Source organism: Mesoplodon densirostris, chromosome 18 (genome assembly GCF_025265405.1).
Source record: "Mesoplodon densirostris isolate mMesDen1 chromosome 18, mMesDen1 primary haplotype, whole genome shotgun sequence".
NCBI classification, from domain to species: Eukaryota; Metazoa; Chordata; class Mammalia; order Artiodactyla; family Ziphiidae; genus Mesoplodon; species Mesoplodon densirostris.
Window position 1 is genome coordinate 13,397,955 of NC_082678.1, and position 14,133 is coordinate 13,412,087.

General features: G+C 43.6%; 1 protein-coding gene across 3 annotated transcripts in view; it reads left to right on the forward strand.

Annotated features, from left to right (window-relative positions):
- The first annotated feature begins 204 nt into the window (after positions 1–204).
- The window catches only part of WDR45B (WD repeat domain 45B), a 36,042-nt gene continuing 22,113 nt past the window's right edge, over positions 205–14,133 (forward strand). For 2 of the 3 annotated variants that reach the window (XM_060080529.1, XM_060080531.1), the window contains exons 1-2: positions 206–415; positions 4,687–4,761. In XM_060080529.1, the coding sequence (XP_059936512.1) occupies positions 349–415; positions 4,687–4,761 (142 nt within the window). In that variant the 5' untranslated portion in view covers positions 206–348. Of the gene's footprint in view, positions 416–4,686; positions 4,762–14,133 lie in introns of all 3 variants that reach the window. The other variant, XM_060080530.1, reaches the window with a different exon arrangement.

Sequence of the window (14,133 nt, forward strand, 5' to 3'; positions counted from 1 at the left end):
GGCGGCACTGGGGTTCTCCTCCCGACTGGGACAGGTAGCTCCCGCCCCCAGATGCGCCCTCCACAGATGCGGCCCCGCCCCTCAGACCATGCCCTGCTCCCGAACCGACCAGACCAGCCCTCTTCGGGCAGGCCCCGCCCCCCATAGACGTGACGCTCTCGGAGCTACCTCCCCGCCCGGCAGGCCCCGGGTGGATGTGCTCGGCGCTCCGCGGCTCCTTGGCTGCGCGCGCAGGCGGTGGGCCTTTCGCTTCCGGCCGCGGCGGCCTCGGAGCTGGCCAGAGGGACCCCGGCGGCCTGCCTCCCCGAGCGGCATGCGGCGCTGAGGCGCGGTGGACCCCGCTGCGCCATGAACCTCCTGCCCTGCAACCCGCACGGCAACGGGCTGCTCTACGCCGGCTTCAACCAGGACCACGGTGAGGGAAGCCCGTCGACTGCCCCGGCCCTCCCGACGCCGCTGCCCCTTCGAGCGGGGTCCCGCCCTCGGCCCTCGGCGCCCTGCGGCAGCGTCCGTACCGCTTCCAGGCCGCTCGTCCCCTCCTCCCCCGGCGCCTGTTCCCCTCCCCCCGGCGTTCCCTCTCCTTCCTTCGGCGTCCCTCCCCTCCCCCCCGGCCGCCCCACTTCCCAGCCGCTCGCCCACCGCCCCGACGCCCACCCCCACCCCGGTCGGATGGTGACGGGATTTTCCGGGCGGCGTCGGTTCTTTCCTGTCGCTTTAGGGTCCCCAGCGGCCGGGATGGGGTCGCGCTGAGGTGAGGACGGCCCCCCAGGCTCAGGACCTCGTCCGCGAAGGTCCTCGTCTTTTCTGTTGATTTTCATAGCAAAAAAATCGCCGGACTCACACTTTCTTCTTTTGTTGGGTGGAAACCGGACCGTCCAGCACGGCTTTGGGGAAATGGCATTTTTCGCGTTTCCGAGTCCGGCGGGCTGCGGGGCTGCGCTCCACTCTCACCCGGGGAGGGGGTCCCGCGTCGGTTCCGAGTGTTCGTTTTGGAAGCCGGCTTGAAGAGAATCCAGAAGCAGGAACTGCAGGACCCGTGTCTGTGGAGCTTGTTTGGTGTAGAGTTAAATAGGCCGGGCGGAGGTGGCCCCGCTGTGCCAGTGCGTGGGCACTTGGGCTTGTGGGGTTATGGCTCCAAGGTCCTGAGTGTGGGGCCCCGGGAGGGTTAAGTGTGTCTGGGAACTGAGGCGAAGCAGGGGTTTTCCTTCGGGGAGGAGCCCCTGAGGGCAGGAAGTGTTCTTGGAGGGGTGGAGGTGGACGTGGGGAAGAACGTGGGATGGGGACGGCTGGGCTGGGGACCGCAGGTGGTGTGGCCCCACGTTGGGGTGCCCTTTTAGGGCCACATGTTGGGCATCCAGCAGTATGTGGCAGAACATTTGGGGTTTTGATTTCCACAGGAGGACCAGTAGATTTTTCAGCAGGTTCTGATAATAATTGAGAACTCTTTAAGGAGTTAACCGTGTTACAACTCCTTAAGAAATGTGTTTTCAATGGAAAGAGGTGACTGGCTGATAGTAGGGGAGGGGAGAGGCAGCCCTGAAAAGCAAACACAGAAGCAAAAAGCTTACTGACTCTGAGGCCCTTTAAATGCAAGATCTTCTATACCTGCCTTAGTGCCAGGTGAGGCATCCTTGTACTGAGTTTCAGTTTAGTAATTGAGGCTCACGATGATGCTGATTATTTTAGAAACCAGTGAAGTTTATCATGTTTTTTTTATAAAGGTTTCATCAAAGATTATTTAGAAAATACAGCACTGGCTTTTAGATGGATATATTTCAGTTGTCTGAAAAATACACTCTCACTTTTGTAAAACCACTTCATTTCATTGTAATAAATTACAAGTAAAGCTTACAGTGTTGCTGGGAAAAAATATACTTTTATACTTAAGCTTCTGCTTACCCTTAGCCTAATTTCCTGTCATGTAAATTTATGCCAGATTGTTGAGTTCATTACATTTTGTTTTTATACTGATTTTTAAGTTTTACTCAGCTTTTTTAGCACTTGCATTGCAACTTTAGAAACATTTGCTTATAATTTTAAATTGTTTAAACTTTTGACTTGTCTTCTCCCAAAGATAACTTGCATTACAGTTTTCAAGATTCTGAGATGTGGATATATACATTTCTATAATCTGGCTGCCGTTTTTCTTTCTCTTCCCGTGGGAAACACAGGGTTTGAGTACACACCTTCTCCGTAGACTAGCTTGTCCTGCCTCGACCGAGACTGAGGCCACAGGCTGACTTCGCTGGCTCACTCTGCTGTGGTTCTGGAGTGTGGCCGAAGAGCACTTGCATGTGGACTGCACATGGCTCATGCGTAGAAGAGTGCCCTTCCGTGATTCTGATGCCCTGTTGCCAGTCGGCTTCCTCCGCACTGTGCTTGGTCACCAGCTGTTGGCTTGAACACTTCTCTGTGGGGAAAAGTTTTGTTAAGATAGCAAGAATGAGAAGATTAATGCCAACTTTTGTATGATAGCCAAGTAAAATCCATTAATTATTTCCCCTACCCTAAAAATAACAAGGATAATGCCTAGCCTCCTTAGTGAGTGGTTTCCAGTCTTGTGGTATTTGTAGTACCTTTTCTTCTAGCTTTTAATTGAAGCACACTATTCTTACAGAAAAGTGCACGTATCCTAAGTATTCTGCTTGCTGAATTTTCCAAACTGAAAACACCTTCCACAGCACCCAGGTTAAGAAACCAAACACCTGGCCACCCTGTGCTCCTTCCAGCCACTCCCCCATTCTGACTTCCAATGACATAGATTAGTTTTGCCTATCCGTATTGTGTTTTGTTTCTGGCTTTTTTATTCAGTATCATGTTTGTGAGATTTTTTTTTTCCATACTGTTGAGTATAATTGTATATCATTCTCATTGGTGCAGTGTTTCTTTGTGTGAATATATCACAGTTCATTTATCCATTGAACCATTCGTAGGTCTTTGGGTAGATTCCCAGTTTGGGGCCATTATGAGCATAATGGTGCTGCTGTGAGCATTCTAATACCTGTCTTTTGGTGAACGTATGTTGTCATTTTTGCAAGGCTTGTATACCTAGGAGTAGAATTGACAGCGGTAGTCGTGCAAACAGTTTTCTGCAGTGGTTGTCCTGGTTTGCCCTCCAACAGCAGTTCTGAGAGTTCCCGTGAGAGTTCTACACACTCCTTACATTTGGTGTATTTTCCATTGTTTTGGCCCTTTTGGTGGATGTTTAGTAGATTTCATTGTGGTATATGTGAGATTGTATACATTTCCCTGATTCTATGTGTTTATTGACCACTGGGATATTCTCTTTTGTGAAATGTCCAAATCTTTTGCTCATTTTTCTGTTGGGTTGTCTGCCTTTTTCTTGTGGATTTGTAGGGATTGTTTGTTTATTTTATACAAGTCTTATTAGAAATATATGTGTTCTGGCAAAGACAAATAAGATAGGTGCAGGCTTAAAACTTGTGGAAGGTGTAATAGTTGAGAAAGAAAGGGAAAAGTTTCAACTTCTGTATTATTTTCATATTTTCCAGAAAGCCAAACTCTGGTTCCCCTGTCCAGATTACATGATTCCAATAACACAAAAAGGGAGTTACAACCCAGAATAAGTTAGAGATAATAAGTAACACTGTACTTTAGAGTGAGTGTCAGGCTCCAGGCCCAGATAAAGTACCTGAGAGTTGACTGCAGAACAGTCTCCAGCTCCTGAGGAGGCTGTCATGGTCCTTGCAGTTTTATAAGTAACTTGGACAAAAAATAGAAGCATGCTTTCCATGTTGGGGGCAGGGGTGGCTGATAGGATAGAATAATGTCTTCCCAACGCTGGAACGCAGATCAAAACCAGGGGAATAGACCCTGAGCGTGGCTTTTGCATTCAGGCCAGTAGTGCGGTCGCAGTGAGGGTCCAGGCTCTGCAGCTTGTCTTGGAAAAAGAAGCGGAGGGTTTGGTGTTTCTCCTTCTGGCCACAAGCTTCATATGAGTCGGCATGGTGGTGTTGAAGGAGATTAATGTGGTCTTGGTCACACTTAGGCAAGTGAAGTCCAGGTCACAGGATCGTCTTGAAACTTGAGTGCTTCATTCAGTTCATAACAGTGCCTTTAATTGGACCATTAACAATCTGGTGTGTGACTTGGGGATGGTGACCATGGGGTTTAGGGAGTTAGGATTAGTTCCAAATGGGAGTGAGGTCGTGGAGACCTCAAGCTGCCTTCTAGAAGACCATCCACACCAGCCCTTCCCCGCCTTCCCCAACTGGGCGTGTCCATACCTGCTGGGGTTGCCCGCTTTGTGCCTGTCCTCATGGACTTTCTTGTTTGTCATTGCCTCTCTAGGACTTGGTGGCTGGTACAGTCCTCGAGAGGTGTGTTGGGAACGGGGAGGCCAGTGGTGAGCATTAGAGGCGGGAGTTGAGGGAAGTGCGCAGTGGCAGAGTGGCTGGTGCAGTCGTGCTGGAGTTAAGTGAGCCTGGTCCACGGGATGCCAGAAGGGCCCTGAGGGGGGCAGTGGAGTGACGTGCAAATCTTCTGATAACAGTTCATGAGGAGAGTTGTAGTGACACTTGAAGACCACGTTCGTGTGGTCTGAGCATCCACAAGAGTTCCTGGGAGAGGTCACTGTCTCTGGACCCCTTGCTTGTGCCGGTCCAGGCCTGGGGTCCTCAGCTGAGACTCCAGTGAGGTGATTAATTTGTCTGTCTCACACTTTAGGGTGCTTTGCGTGTGGGATGGAAAATGGATTCCGAGTCTATAACACCGATCCACTGAAGGAAAAAGAGAAACAAGGTAAGAGTAACTGACATTTCTTGGTTTCTGCCCTGTTCCAGCCTGTAGAGTCTAGATTTTATCTTGCAGATTAGAGGGGAGCTGGTTTTGAGAAGTGAACAGGGTTCGTGGCCCTGTCAGCCTGGATGCAGCTGTCCTCTTTCTTCCGTTGAGCTTCTATGAGTGCTGGGCTCTGCGGGCCAGGTGCAGTGGTGATTCAGCGGGTGTTGGCAACTCTGGGTACTCTGGTGAATCCAGTACCTGCTAGCCCTGCTGAGAGAACCAGGTGCGGTTGTGCAGGCCACTGCACTCTTCCTGTTGAAGGTGAAGCTGTAGGGAGCTCAAGTGAGGGGTTTAGTTACAGCACGTGGGACTTTGGCTCTTAAAATGACCCACACTTAGGAAATACTATTGTAGCAATATAGTTGCTTCTGTTTACTTATTTCAGTGTCTTAAATTATGTTTTCATGGAATACAAGTTTTCAAAAGCTGGAATTAGGAATTCTGTTGGTAAAATAAAATAATGGTGGTCCTTTTCCCATTTGACAGGAAAAATGTGTAATTTACAGGTAGAATCATCCATTTTCTTCTTCTATGTATTTTTCTTAAGCTTTTAGTGTCTCCTGGTCCTTATCTGCCAACGGATGAACAAATCTCAGATAAATCGTAAACAATGTGAAACATCCTTTTTCTTCCTGTAGTTGTGGTTTTTATTCAATGTGCAAGTTATATTTTCTGATGCAAGAACTGTTTCTCATCTGTAAGAGGAAGTCACTGCATTCTTAAGCTTCCCTGTCAGCCCCCTTCCATTTTGACAACTAATATCCTACATCAGGGATTTTCAGAATCTTTTTTTTTTTGGTGGTGGAACCTCTTTGTCAAGTAAAATCTTCCGTACAACCCTGGTATGTAAAACAGTAAGTGGTGTTTTATATTCAGGAGTTTATTTTGTAAGCTGAAGTCTATAACTTTTATTTATTAGAGAAGGACCGTGTAGCTGGTTAGTAAAGGGCTCAGACTCTGGGCCCACACTATTTATTTATTTATTTATTTATTTATTTATTTATTTATTTATGGCTGCATTCGGTCTTCGTTGCTGTGCATGGGCTTCCTCTAGTTGCGGCAAGCGGGGACTACTCTTCGTTGTGGTGTGCCGTCTTCTCATTGCAGTGGCTTCTCTTGTTGCGGAGCATGGGCTTTAGGCACGCAGACTTCAGTAGTTGTGGCACGTGGGCTCAGTAGTTGTGGCTCACGGGCCTAGTTGCTCTGCGGCATGTGGGATCTTCCCGGAACAGGGATCGAACCCGTGTCCCCTGCATTGGCAGGCGGATTCTTAACCACTGCACCACCAGGGAAGTCCCTGGGCCCACACTATTTAGATCCTAGTCCTGCTCTGCCCCTTGTCACATTGCTGTGTAACCTTGGGCAAGTTCCTCACCTTCTGTTGGCCTCAGTTTCTTGATGTGTGAAAAATAAAGATGATAACTGCCTGCCTCCTAAGGTTATTGTAAAGATGGGTGAATTAGGACGCGTGATACACACAGATGAGTGGCAGTACACACAGAAAGTGCTTTGCAAGCTTGTGCCCTTGTCATTGGTGGCAGCAGGGTTACCCTTAAAGAGTGGGTCTTTGGGATTAATGAGTGTTACAGGCGACAGTGGAAGTCTCCTATCAGTCTTCTATGCTGCTGACTTCTATTTGTTTTGTTTTGGTTAGTAGTGAATTAAGACAACTCTGGTTGTTTTTTTTTAATAAATTTATTTTATTTATTTATTTTTGGCTGCGTTGGGTCTTCGTTGCTGCACGCGGGCTTCCTAGTTGTGGCGAGTGGGGGCTACTCTTCATTGCGGTGCACGTGCTTCTCATTGCAGTGGCTTCTCTTGTTGCGCAGCACAGGCTCTAGGCATACGGGCTTCAGTAGTTGTGGCATGTGGGCTCAGTAGTTGTGTCTCGAGGGCTCTAGAGCGCAGGCTCAGTAGTTGCTTAGTTACTCTGCGGTATGTGGGATCTTCCTGGACCAGGGCTCGAACCCGTGTCCCCTGCATTGGCAGGCGGATTCTTAACCACTGCGCCACCAGGGAAGCCCCGACAACTCTGTTTTATACAGAAAAATAGTTATAAAATATTTTGAAACAGCTTAACTTGAAATTTCAGGATACTTTTTACTTAAATTGACCTACAAACTTCGGAGTTACAGACTTTAGTTTCAAAGTTGAATCATTAAAGGCATATTAAAAACTGCTTCCTAATTAATGAAATGTTTACAGTAAATCTAGGGTTTCCTATAAAAATAAATTCAACTAGAAGCGTCTAAACCTCCTAAGTGCCAGGAAGGTTTGCTGCTGTCATGTCACAGTGCCGTGTTCGTTCCCTGTCCCTGCTCAGCTGCACTGTGTCTGGGGCAGGCCGTCCCCGAGCTTAGCTTGTAGTGAATTTTGAATTTGTGATGAGGCATCCAGCAGGGCTGTGTGGTGCTTACTAATGATGTGTTTAAGGACTTCTACATGCACTTGCAGGCTAGTCTGCGGCTACATTTCTGGCAGCTAACTCAACAGTAGAAAATAGGCAGAAGACTTGACCTTATTCCTTTTTTATCTTTGAGATTTACTTTCCTAAACGAGAAAGGAAGTGTGCCTGCATTGTAGGGTCATTCCCAGGTCTGGGCTCTTGGCCTTGTCTCTGCTGTGACCATGGCTCTGAGTAAGGCGACTGCACGACTGGCCATGAGCCGAATGCCTCTTGCAGGCACACCCACCATCGGGTGGAGCTGGCAGTGCTGGGATGCCGTCTTGGGCATCGCCAAGACCCCAGTGGAGGCAGCTTTCTCCTCCGAGGTGTTGTAGGTCCTGCGTCCCGTGCACAGAGCAGCATGGCTCAGCTCGGGGGAGGCGTGGGAGCCCGGGGAGCACAGCCCGCGTGGTGTTCTCACAGGGATGCTGTGGGGTCAGAGTGTAGAACTCCGATTCATGTATATCACATACACATCCAAGCATATCCTGGAAGGAAGGTTCAAATCATAATTTGAACAGAGATGTGTCAAGAGTGATGCCTTTGGATAAAATTGTATCTAAGTGGTTATAGAAATAAAAGGAGTACTAAAAAGTCAACTCCACTCTTCATTTAGAAACACAACCCTCCCACATTCCAAAGCTGACTAGAACTTTTGTAGCCTACACTGGATGAACTTGCAAGGTCCTCAGGGCGGGCAGCAGGGTCCAGAGGAGTCCCCTTGTCTTTAGCACTGCCCGCCTTTTCCTCCATGTGACCAGTGCTCACACATGTGACATTGGCAGCCATGTGTGGGGAAGCAGAGGGGGACACAGAGGCCTAGAGGGGATGCCGAGTGACAGGTGGCGCAGCAGGTGAGTCTGCTTGTTCCTGAGCCCACTGAGTGCTGCACTGGGGGCTGAGGATGCAGTAATTAATAATATGGGCAGGGTCCTCGGTGAGACTACCCAGTGTCTGGAAATAAGAGGTGACGTGTTTACACACAGTCACTGACATTGCCCAGTTCAGCACCTGCCTGACCTGACAGTCTGTCGGCGCCTTACCCATGGCCCAACATCCTCCAGTTTCAGAGCAGGTCCTGTGGGCTCCACGCCCTGCTTGGTCAGCCCAGCACATGGTGGGTGAGGGGACTAGAGAGAAATGGGAAGCATGAGAGACGGAGTGCGGGGGTGGTGGTGGGGTCCAGTCAGTGGTGAGGGTGTGGAGAGGCAGATCATCCCATGGCCTGTTCCTAATCTTGATGGTATAAGTTTAAATTGGTAGAACCTTTTTTGTAGAATAATTTGGCAAACTGTTCATTTTCTATATTTACACACACACACACACACACACACACACACACACACACACACACACTCTGATCCAACAATCATACTTAAAGGATTTTTTTTCTTAAATTTTTATTGGAATATAGTTGGTTTATAATGTTGTGTTGTTTCTGCTGTACTCAAAGAGAATCAGTCATATATATGCATGTATCCACTCTTTTTTAGATTCTTTTCCCATATAGGTCATTACAGAGTATTGAGCAGAGCTCCCTGTGTTAGGGAACTCTAGCACAGGCAACAGTAGGTCCTTATTAGTTATCTATTTTTTTATTTTTATTTTTATTTTTTCACACACACACACTGTATTTTATTTTTGCAAGAGATAAACTGACACCAAGCATTGTAAATGGATGACCACAACAAAAGCAACAATGATTGCAATTACCAAACACAAAACACACTCATACCATGTCATAATATTGACATTCAGTCCAGTAATCCTCCACTGTAACAGCTCCTTTACTTTGCAGTGAAAATTGATTTGTATATTTTTTGCCTCTGAGTCCTTGTGGGATTTTTTTTTCTTATTCAAACAAAATCACAAAAATTATAATCATCCTCATCAGTTCACTCAGTCCAATGTAATTAATTTTTTTTTCATCTTGATCATTTGTTAGCACTTTTATGAATTCATCAGTTTTCCACTAGAGTTCTGAAATTGCTTATTCATTCAGTTCAGCAGTATAGTCAGTTACCAGAAACCTGTACTTGTCAGAGTCTTTTCCATGAATTCCTTGAAGATGAAACCCTTTTATAGGAACATTTCTGCAAAAGCATCAGAGTACACCCAGAACTGTCTGTAAATGACAAAAGACTTAAAAATGACCACGGTTAAAGATTTGATGAAAGTTCATAATAATGCAATTGACAAGGAAATTTAGTTATTTCTGAGATATACATTTTAAAGTAATAACTAGAATTGTGACTTATAACATTATACCAGAACATATAGGATTTTTAGAAATTTCATGTAATGTCTGAAACATTTATATTAACATATTTCCATACAAATAACCAAAAGAAAGTTTAGTATTAGTTGTTTTTTTGTTTGTTGGTTTATACTGCAGGTTCTTATTAGTCATCAGTTTTATACACGTCAGTGTATACATGTCAGTCCCAATCGCCCAATTCAGCATACCACCGTCCCCACACCCCTGCATCTTTCCCCCTTTGGTGTCCATACGTTTGTTCTCTACATCTGTGTCTCAACTTCTGCCCTGAAAACTGGTTCATCTGTACCATTTTTCTAGGTTCTGCATACATGTGTTAATATACGATATTTGTTTTTTTCTTTCTGACTTACTTCACTCTGTATGACAGTCTCTAGATCCATCCACATCTCAACAAATGACTCAATTTCGTTCCTTTGTATGGCTGAGTAATATTCCATTGTATATATGTACCACATCTTCTTTATCCGTTCGTCTGTTGATGGGCATTTAGGTTGCTTCCATGATCTGGCTATTGTAAATAGTGCTGCATTGAACATTGGGGTGCATGTGTCTTTTTGAATTATGGTTTTCTCTGGGTATATGCCCAGTAGTGGGATTGCTGGATCATATGGTAATTCTATTTTTAGTTTTTTTAAGGAATCTTCATATTGTTCCCCATAGTGGCTGTATCAATTTACATTCCCACCAACAGTGCAAGAGGGTTCCCTTTTCTCCACAACCTCTCCAGCATTTGTTGTTTGTAGATTTTCTGATGATGCCCATTCTAACTGGTGTGAGGTGATACCTCAGTGTCGCTTTGATTTGCATTTCTCTAATAATTAGTGATGTTGAGCAGCTTTTCATGTGCTTCTTGGCCACCTGTATGTCTTCGTTGGAGAAATGTCTATTTAGGTCTTCTGCCCATTTTTGGATTGGGTTGTTTATTTCTTTAGTATTGAGCTGCATGAGCTGTTTATATATTTTGGGGAGTAAGCCTTTGTCCATTGATTCATTTGCGAATATTTTCTCCCATTCTGAGGGTTGTCTTTTCGTCTTGTTTATGGTTTCCTTTGCTGTGCAGAAGCTTTTAAGTTTCATTAGGTCCCATTTGTTTATTTTTGTTTTTATTTCCATTTCTCTAGGAGGTGGATCAAAAAAGATCTTGCTGTGATTTATGTCAAAGAGTGTTCTTCCTATGTTTTCTTCTAAGAGTTTTATAGTGTCCGGTCTTACATTTAGGTCTCTAATCCATTTTGAGTTTATTTTTTGTGTATGGTGTTAGGGACTGTTCTCATTCATTCTTTTACATGTAGCTGTCCAGTTTTCCCAGCACCACTTATTGAAGAGACTGTCTTTTCTCCATTGTATATCCTTGCCTCCTTTGTCATAGATTAGTTGACCACAGGTGCGTGGGTTTATCTCTGGGCTTTCTATCTTGTTCCATTGATCTTATGTTTCTGTTTTTGTGCCAGTATCATATTGTCTTGATTACTGTAGCTTTCTAGCATAGCCTGAAGTCAGGGAGTCTGATTTCTCCAGCTCCGATTTTTTTCCCTCAAGACTGCTTTGGCTATTCGGGGTCTTTTGTGTCTCCATACAAATTTTAAGATGATTTGTTCTAGTTCTGTAAAAAATGCCATTGGTAATTTGATAGGGATTGCATTGAATCTGTAGATTGCTTTGGGTAGTATAGTCATTTTCACAATATTGATTCTTCCAATCCAAGAATATGGTGTATCTCTCCATCTGTTGGTATCTTTAATTTCTTTCATCAGTGTCTTATAGTTTTCTGCATACAGGTCTTTTGTCTCCCTAGGTAGGTTTATTCCTAGGTATTTTATTCTTTTTATTGCAGTGGTAAATGGGAGTGTTTCCATAATTTCTCTTTCAGATTTTTCATCATTAGTGTATAGGAATGTAAGAGATTTCTTTGCATTAATTTTGTATCCTGCAACTTTACCAAATTCATTGGTTAGCTCTAGTAGTTTTCTGGTGGCATTTTTAGGGTGCTCTATGTATAGTATCATATGCAAACAGTGACAGTTTTACTTCTTTTCCAATTTGTATTCCTTTTATTTCTTTTTCTTCTCTGATTGCTGTGGCTAGGACTTCCAAAACTATGTTGAGTAATAGTGGTGAGAGTGGACATCCTTGTCTCGTTCCTGATCTTAGAGGAAATGCTTTCAGTTTTTCACCATTGAGAATGATGTTTGCTGTGTGTTTGTCGTATATGGCGTTTATTATGTTGAGGTAGGTTTCCTCTGTGCCCACTTTCTGGAGAGTTTTTATCATAAATGGTTGTTGAATTTTGTCAGAAGCTTTTTCTGCATCTGTTGAGATGATCATATGGTTTTTATTCTTCGATTTGTTAATATGGTGTATCACATTGATTGATTTGCGTATATTGAAGAATCCTTGTATCCCTGGGATAAATCCCACTTGATCATGGTGTATGATCCTTTTAATGTGTTGTTGGATTCTGTTTGCTAGTGTTTTGTTGAGGATTTTTGCATCTATATTCATCAGTGATATTGGTCTGTAATTTTCTTTTTTTGTAGTATCTTTGTCTGGTTTTGGTATCAAGGTGATGGTGGCCTCATAGAATGAGTTTGGGAGTGTTCCTTCCTCTGCAATTTTTTGGAAGAGTTTGAGAAGGATGGGTGTTAGCTCTTCTCTAAATGTTTGATAGAATTCACCTGTGAAACCATCTGGTCCTGGACTTTTGTTTGTTGGAAGATTTTTAATCACAGTTTCAATTTCATGACTTGTGATTGGTCTGTTCATATTTTCTACTTCTTCCTGGTTTAGTCTTGGAAGGTTAGCCCTTTCTAAGAATTTGTCCATTTCTTCCAGGTTGTCCATTTTATTGGTATAGAGTTGCTTGTAGTAGTCTCTTAGGGTGCTTTGTATTTCTGCGGTGTCTGTTGTAACTTCTCCTTTTTCATTTCTAATTTTGATTTAAGTCCTCTTCCTCTTTTTCTTGATGAGTCTGGCTAATGGTTTATCAATTTTGTTTATCTTCTCAAAGAACCAGCTTTTAGTTCTATTGATCTTTGCTATTGTTTTCTTTGTTTCTATTTCATTTATTTCTGCTCTGATCTTTATGATTTCTTTCTTTCTGCTAACTTTGGGTTTTGTTTGTTCTTCTTTCTCTAGTTCCTTTAGGTGTAAGGTTAGATTGTTTATTTGTGATTTTTCTTGTTTCTTGAGGTAGGCTTGTGTTGCTATAAACTTCCCTCTTAGAACTGCTTTTGCTGCATCCCATAGGTTTTGGATTGTCGTGTTTTCATTGTGATTTGTCTCTAGGTATTTTTTGATTTCCTCTTTGATTTCTTCAGTGATCTCTTGGTTATTTAGTAACGTATTGTTTAGCCTCCATGTGTTTGTGGTTTTTACTTTTTTTCCCCTGTAATTCATTTCTAATCTCGTAGCACTGTGGTCAGAAAAGATGCTTGATATGATTTCAATTTTCTTAAATTTACTGAGGCTTGATTTGTGACCCAAGATGTGATCTATCATGGAGAATGTTCCGTGTGCACTTGAGAAGAAAGTGTAATCTGCTGTTTTTGGATGGAATGTCCTATAAATATCAATTAATTCTATCTGGTCTGTTGTGTCATTTAAAACTTCTGTTTCCTTGTTTATTTTCATTTTGGATGATTTGTCCATTGATGTAAGTGAGGTGTTAAAGTCCCCCACTGTTATTGTGTTACTGTCGATTTCCTCTTTTATAGCTGTTAGCAGTTGCCTATGTATTGAGGTTCTCCTATGTTGGGTGCATATATATTTATAATTGTTTTATATTTTTCTTGGATTGATCCCTTGATTATTATGTAGTGTCCTTTCTTGTCTCTTGTAGCATTCTTTATTTTAAAGTCTATTTTATCTGATATGAGTATAGCTACTCCAGCTTTCTTTTGGTTTCCATTTGCATGGAATATCTTGTTCCATCCCCTCACTTTCAGTCTGTATATGTCCCTAGGTCTGAAGTGGGTCTCTTGTAGACAGCATATATATGGGTCTTGTTTTTGTATCCATTCAGCAAGCCTGTGTCTTTTGGTTGGAGCATTTAATCCATTCATGTTTAAGGTAATTATATGTATGTTCCTATGACCATTTTCTTAATTGTTTTGGGTTTGTTTTTGTAGGTCCTTTTCTTCTCTTGTGTTTCCCACTTAGAGAAGTTCCTTTGGCATTTGTTGTAGAGCTGGTTTGGTGGTGCTGAGTTCTCTTAGCTTTTGCTTGTCTGTAAAGCTTTTGATTTCTCCATCGAATCTGAATGAGATCCTTGCTGGGTAGAGTAATCTTGGTTGTAGGTTCTTCCCTTTCATCACTTTAAGTATATCATGCCACTCCCTTCTGGCTTGTAGAGTTTCTGCTGAGAAATCAGCTGTTAACCTTATGGGAGTTCCCTGGTATGTTATTTTTCATTTTTCCCTTGCTGCTTTCAATAATTTGTCTTTAATTTTTGCCAATTTGATTACTGTGTGTCTCGGCATGTTTCTCCTTGGGTTTATCCTGTATGGGACTCGCTGCACTTCCTGGACTTGGGTGGCTATTTCCTTTCCCATGTTAGGGGAGTTCTCGACTCTGATCTCTTCAAATATTTTCTTGGGTCCTTTCT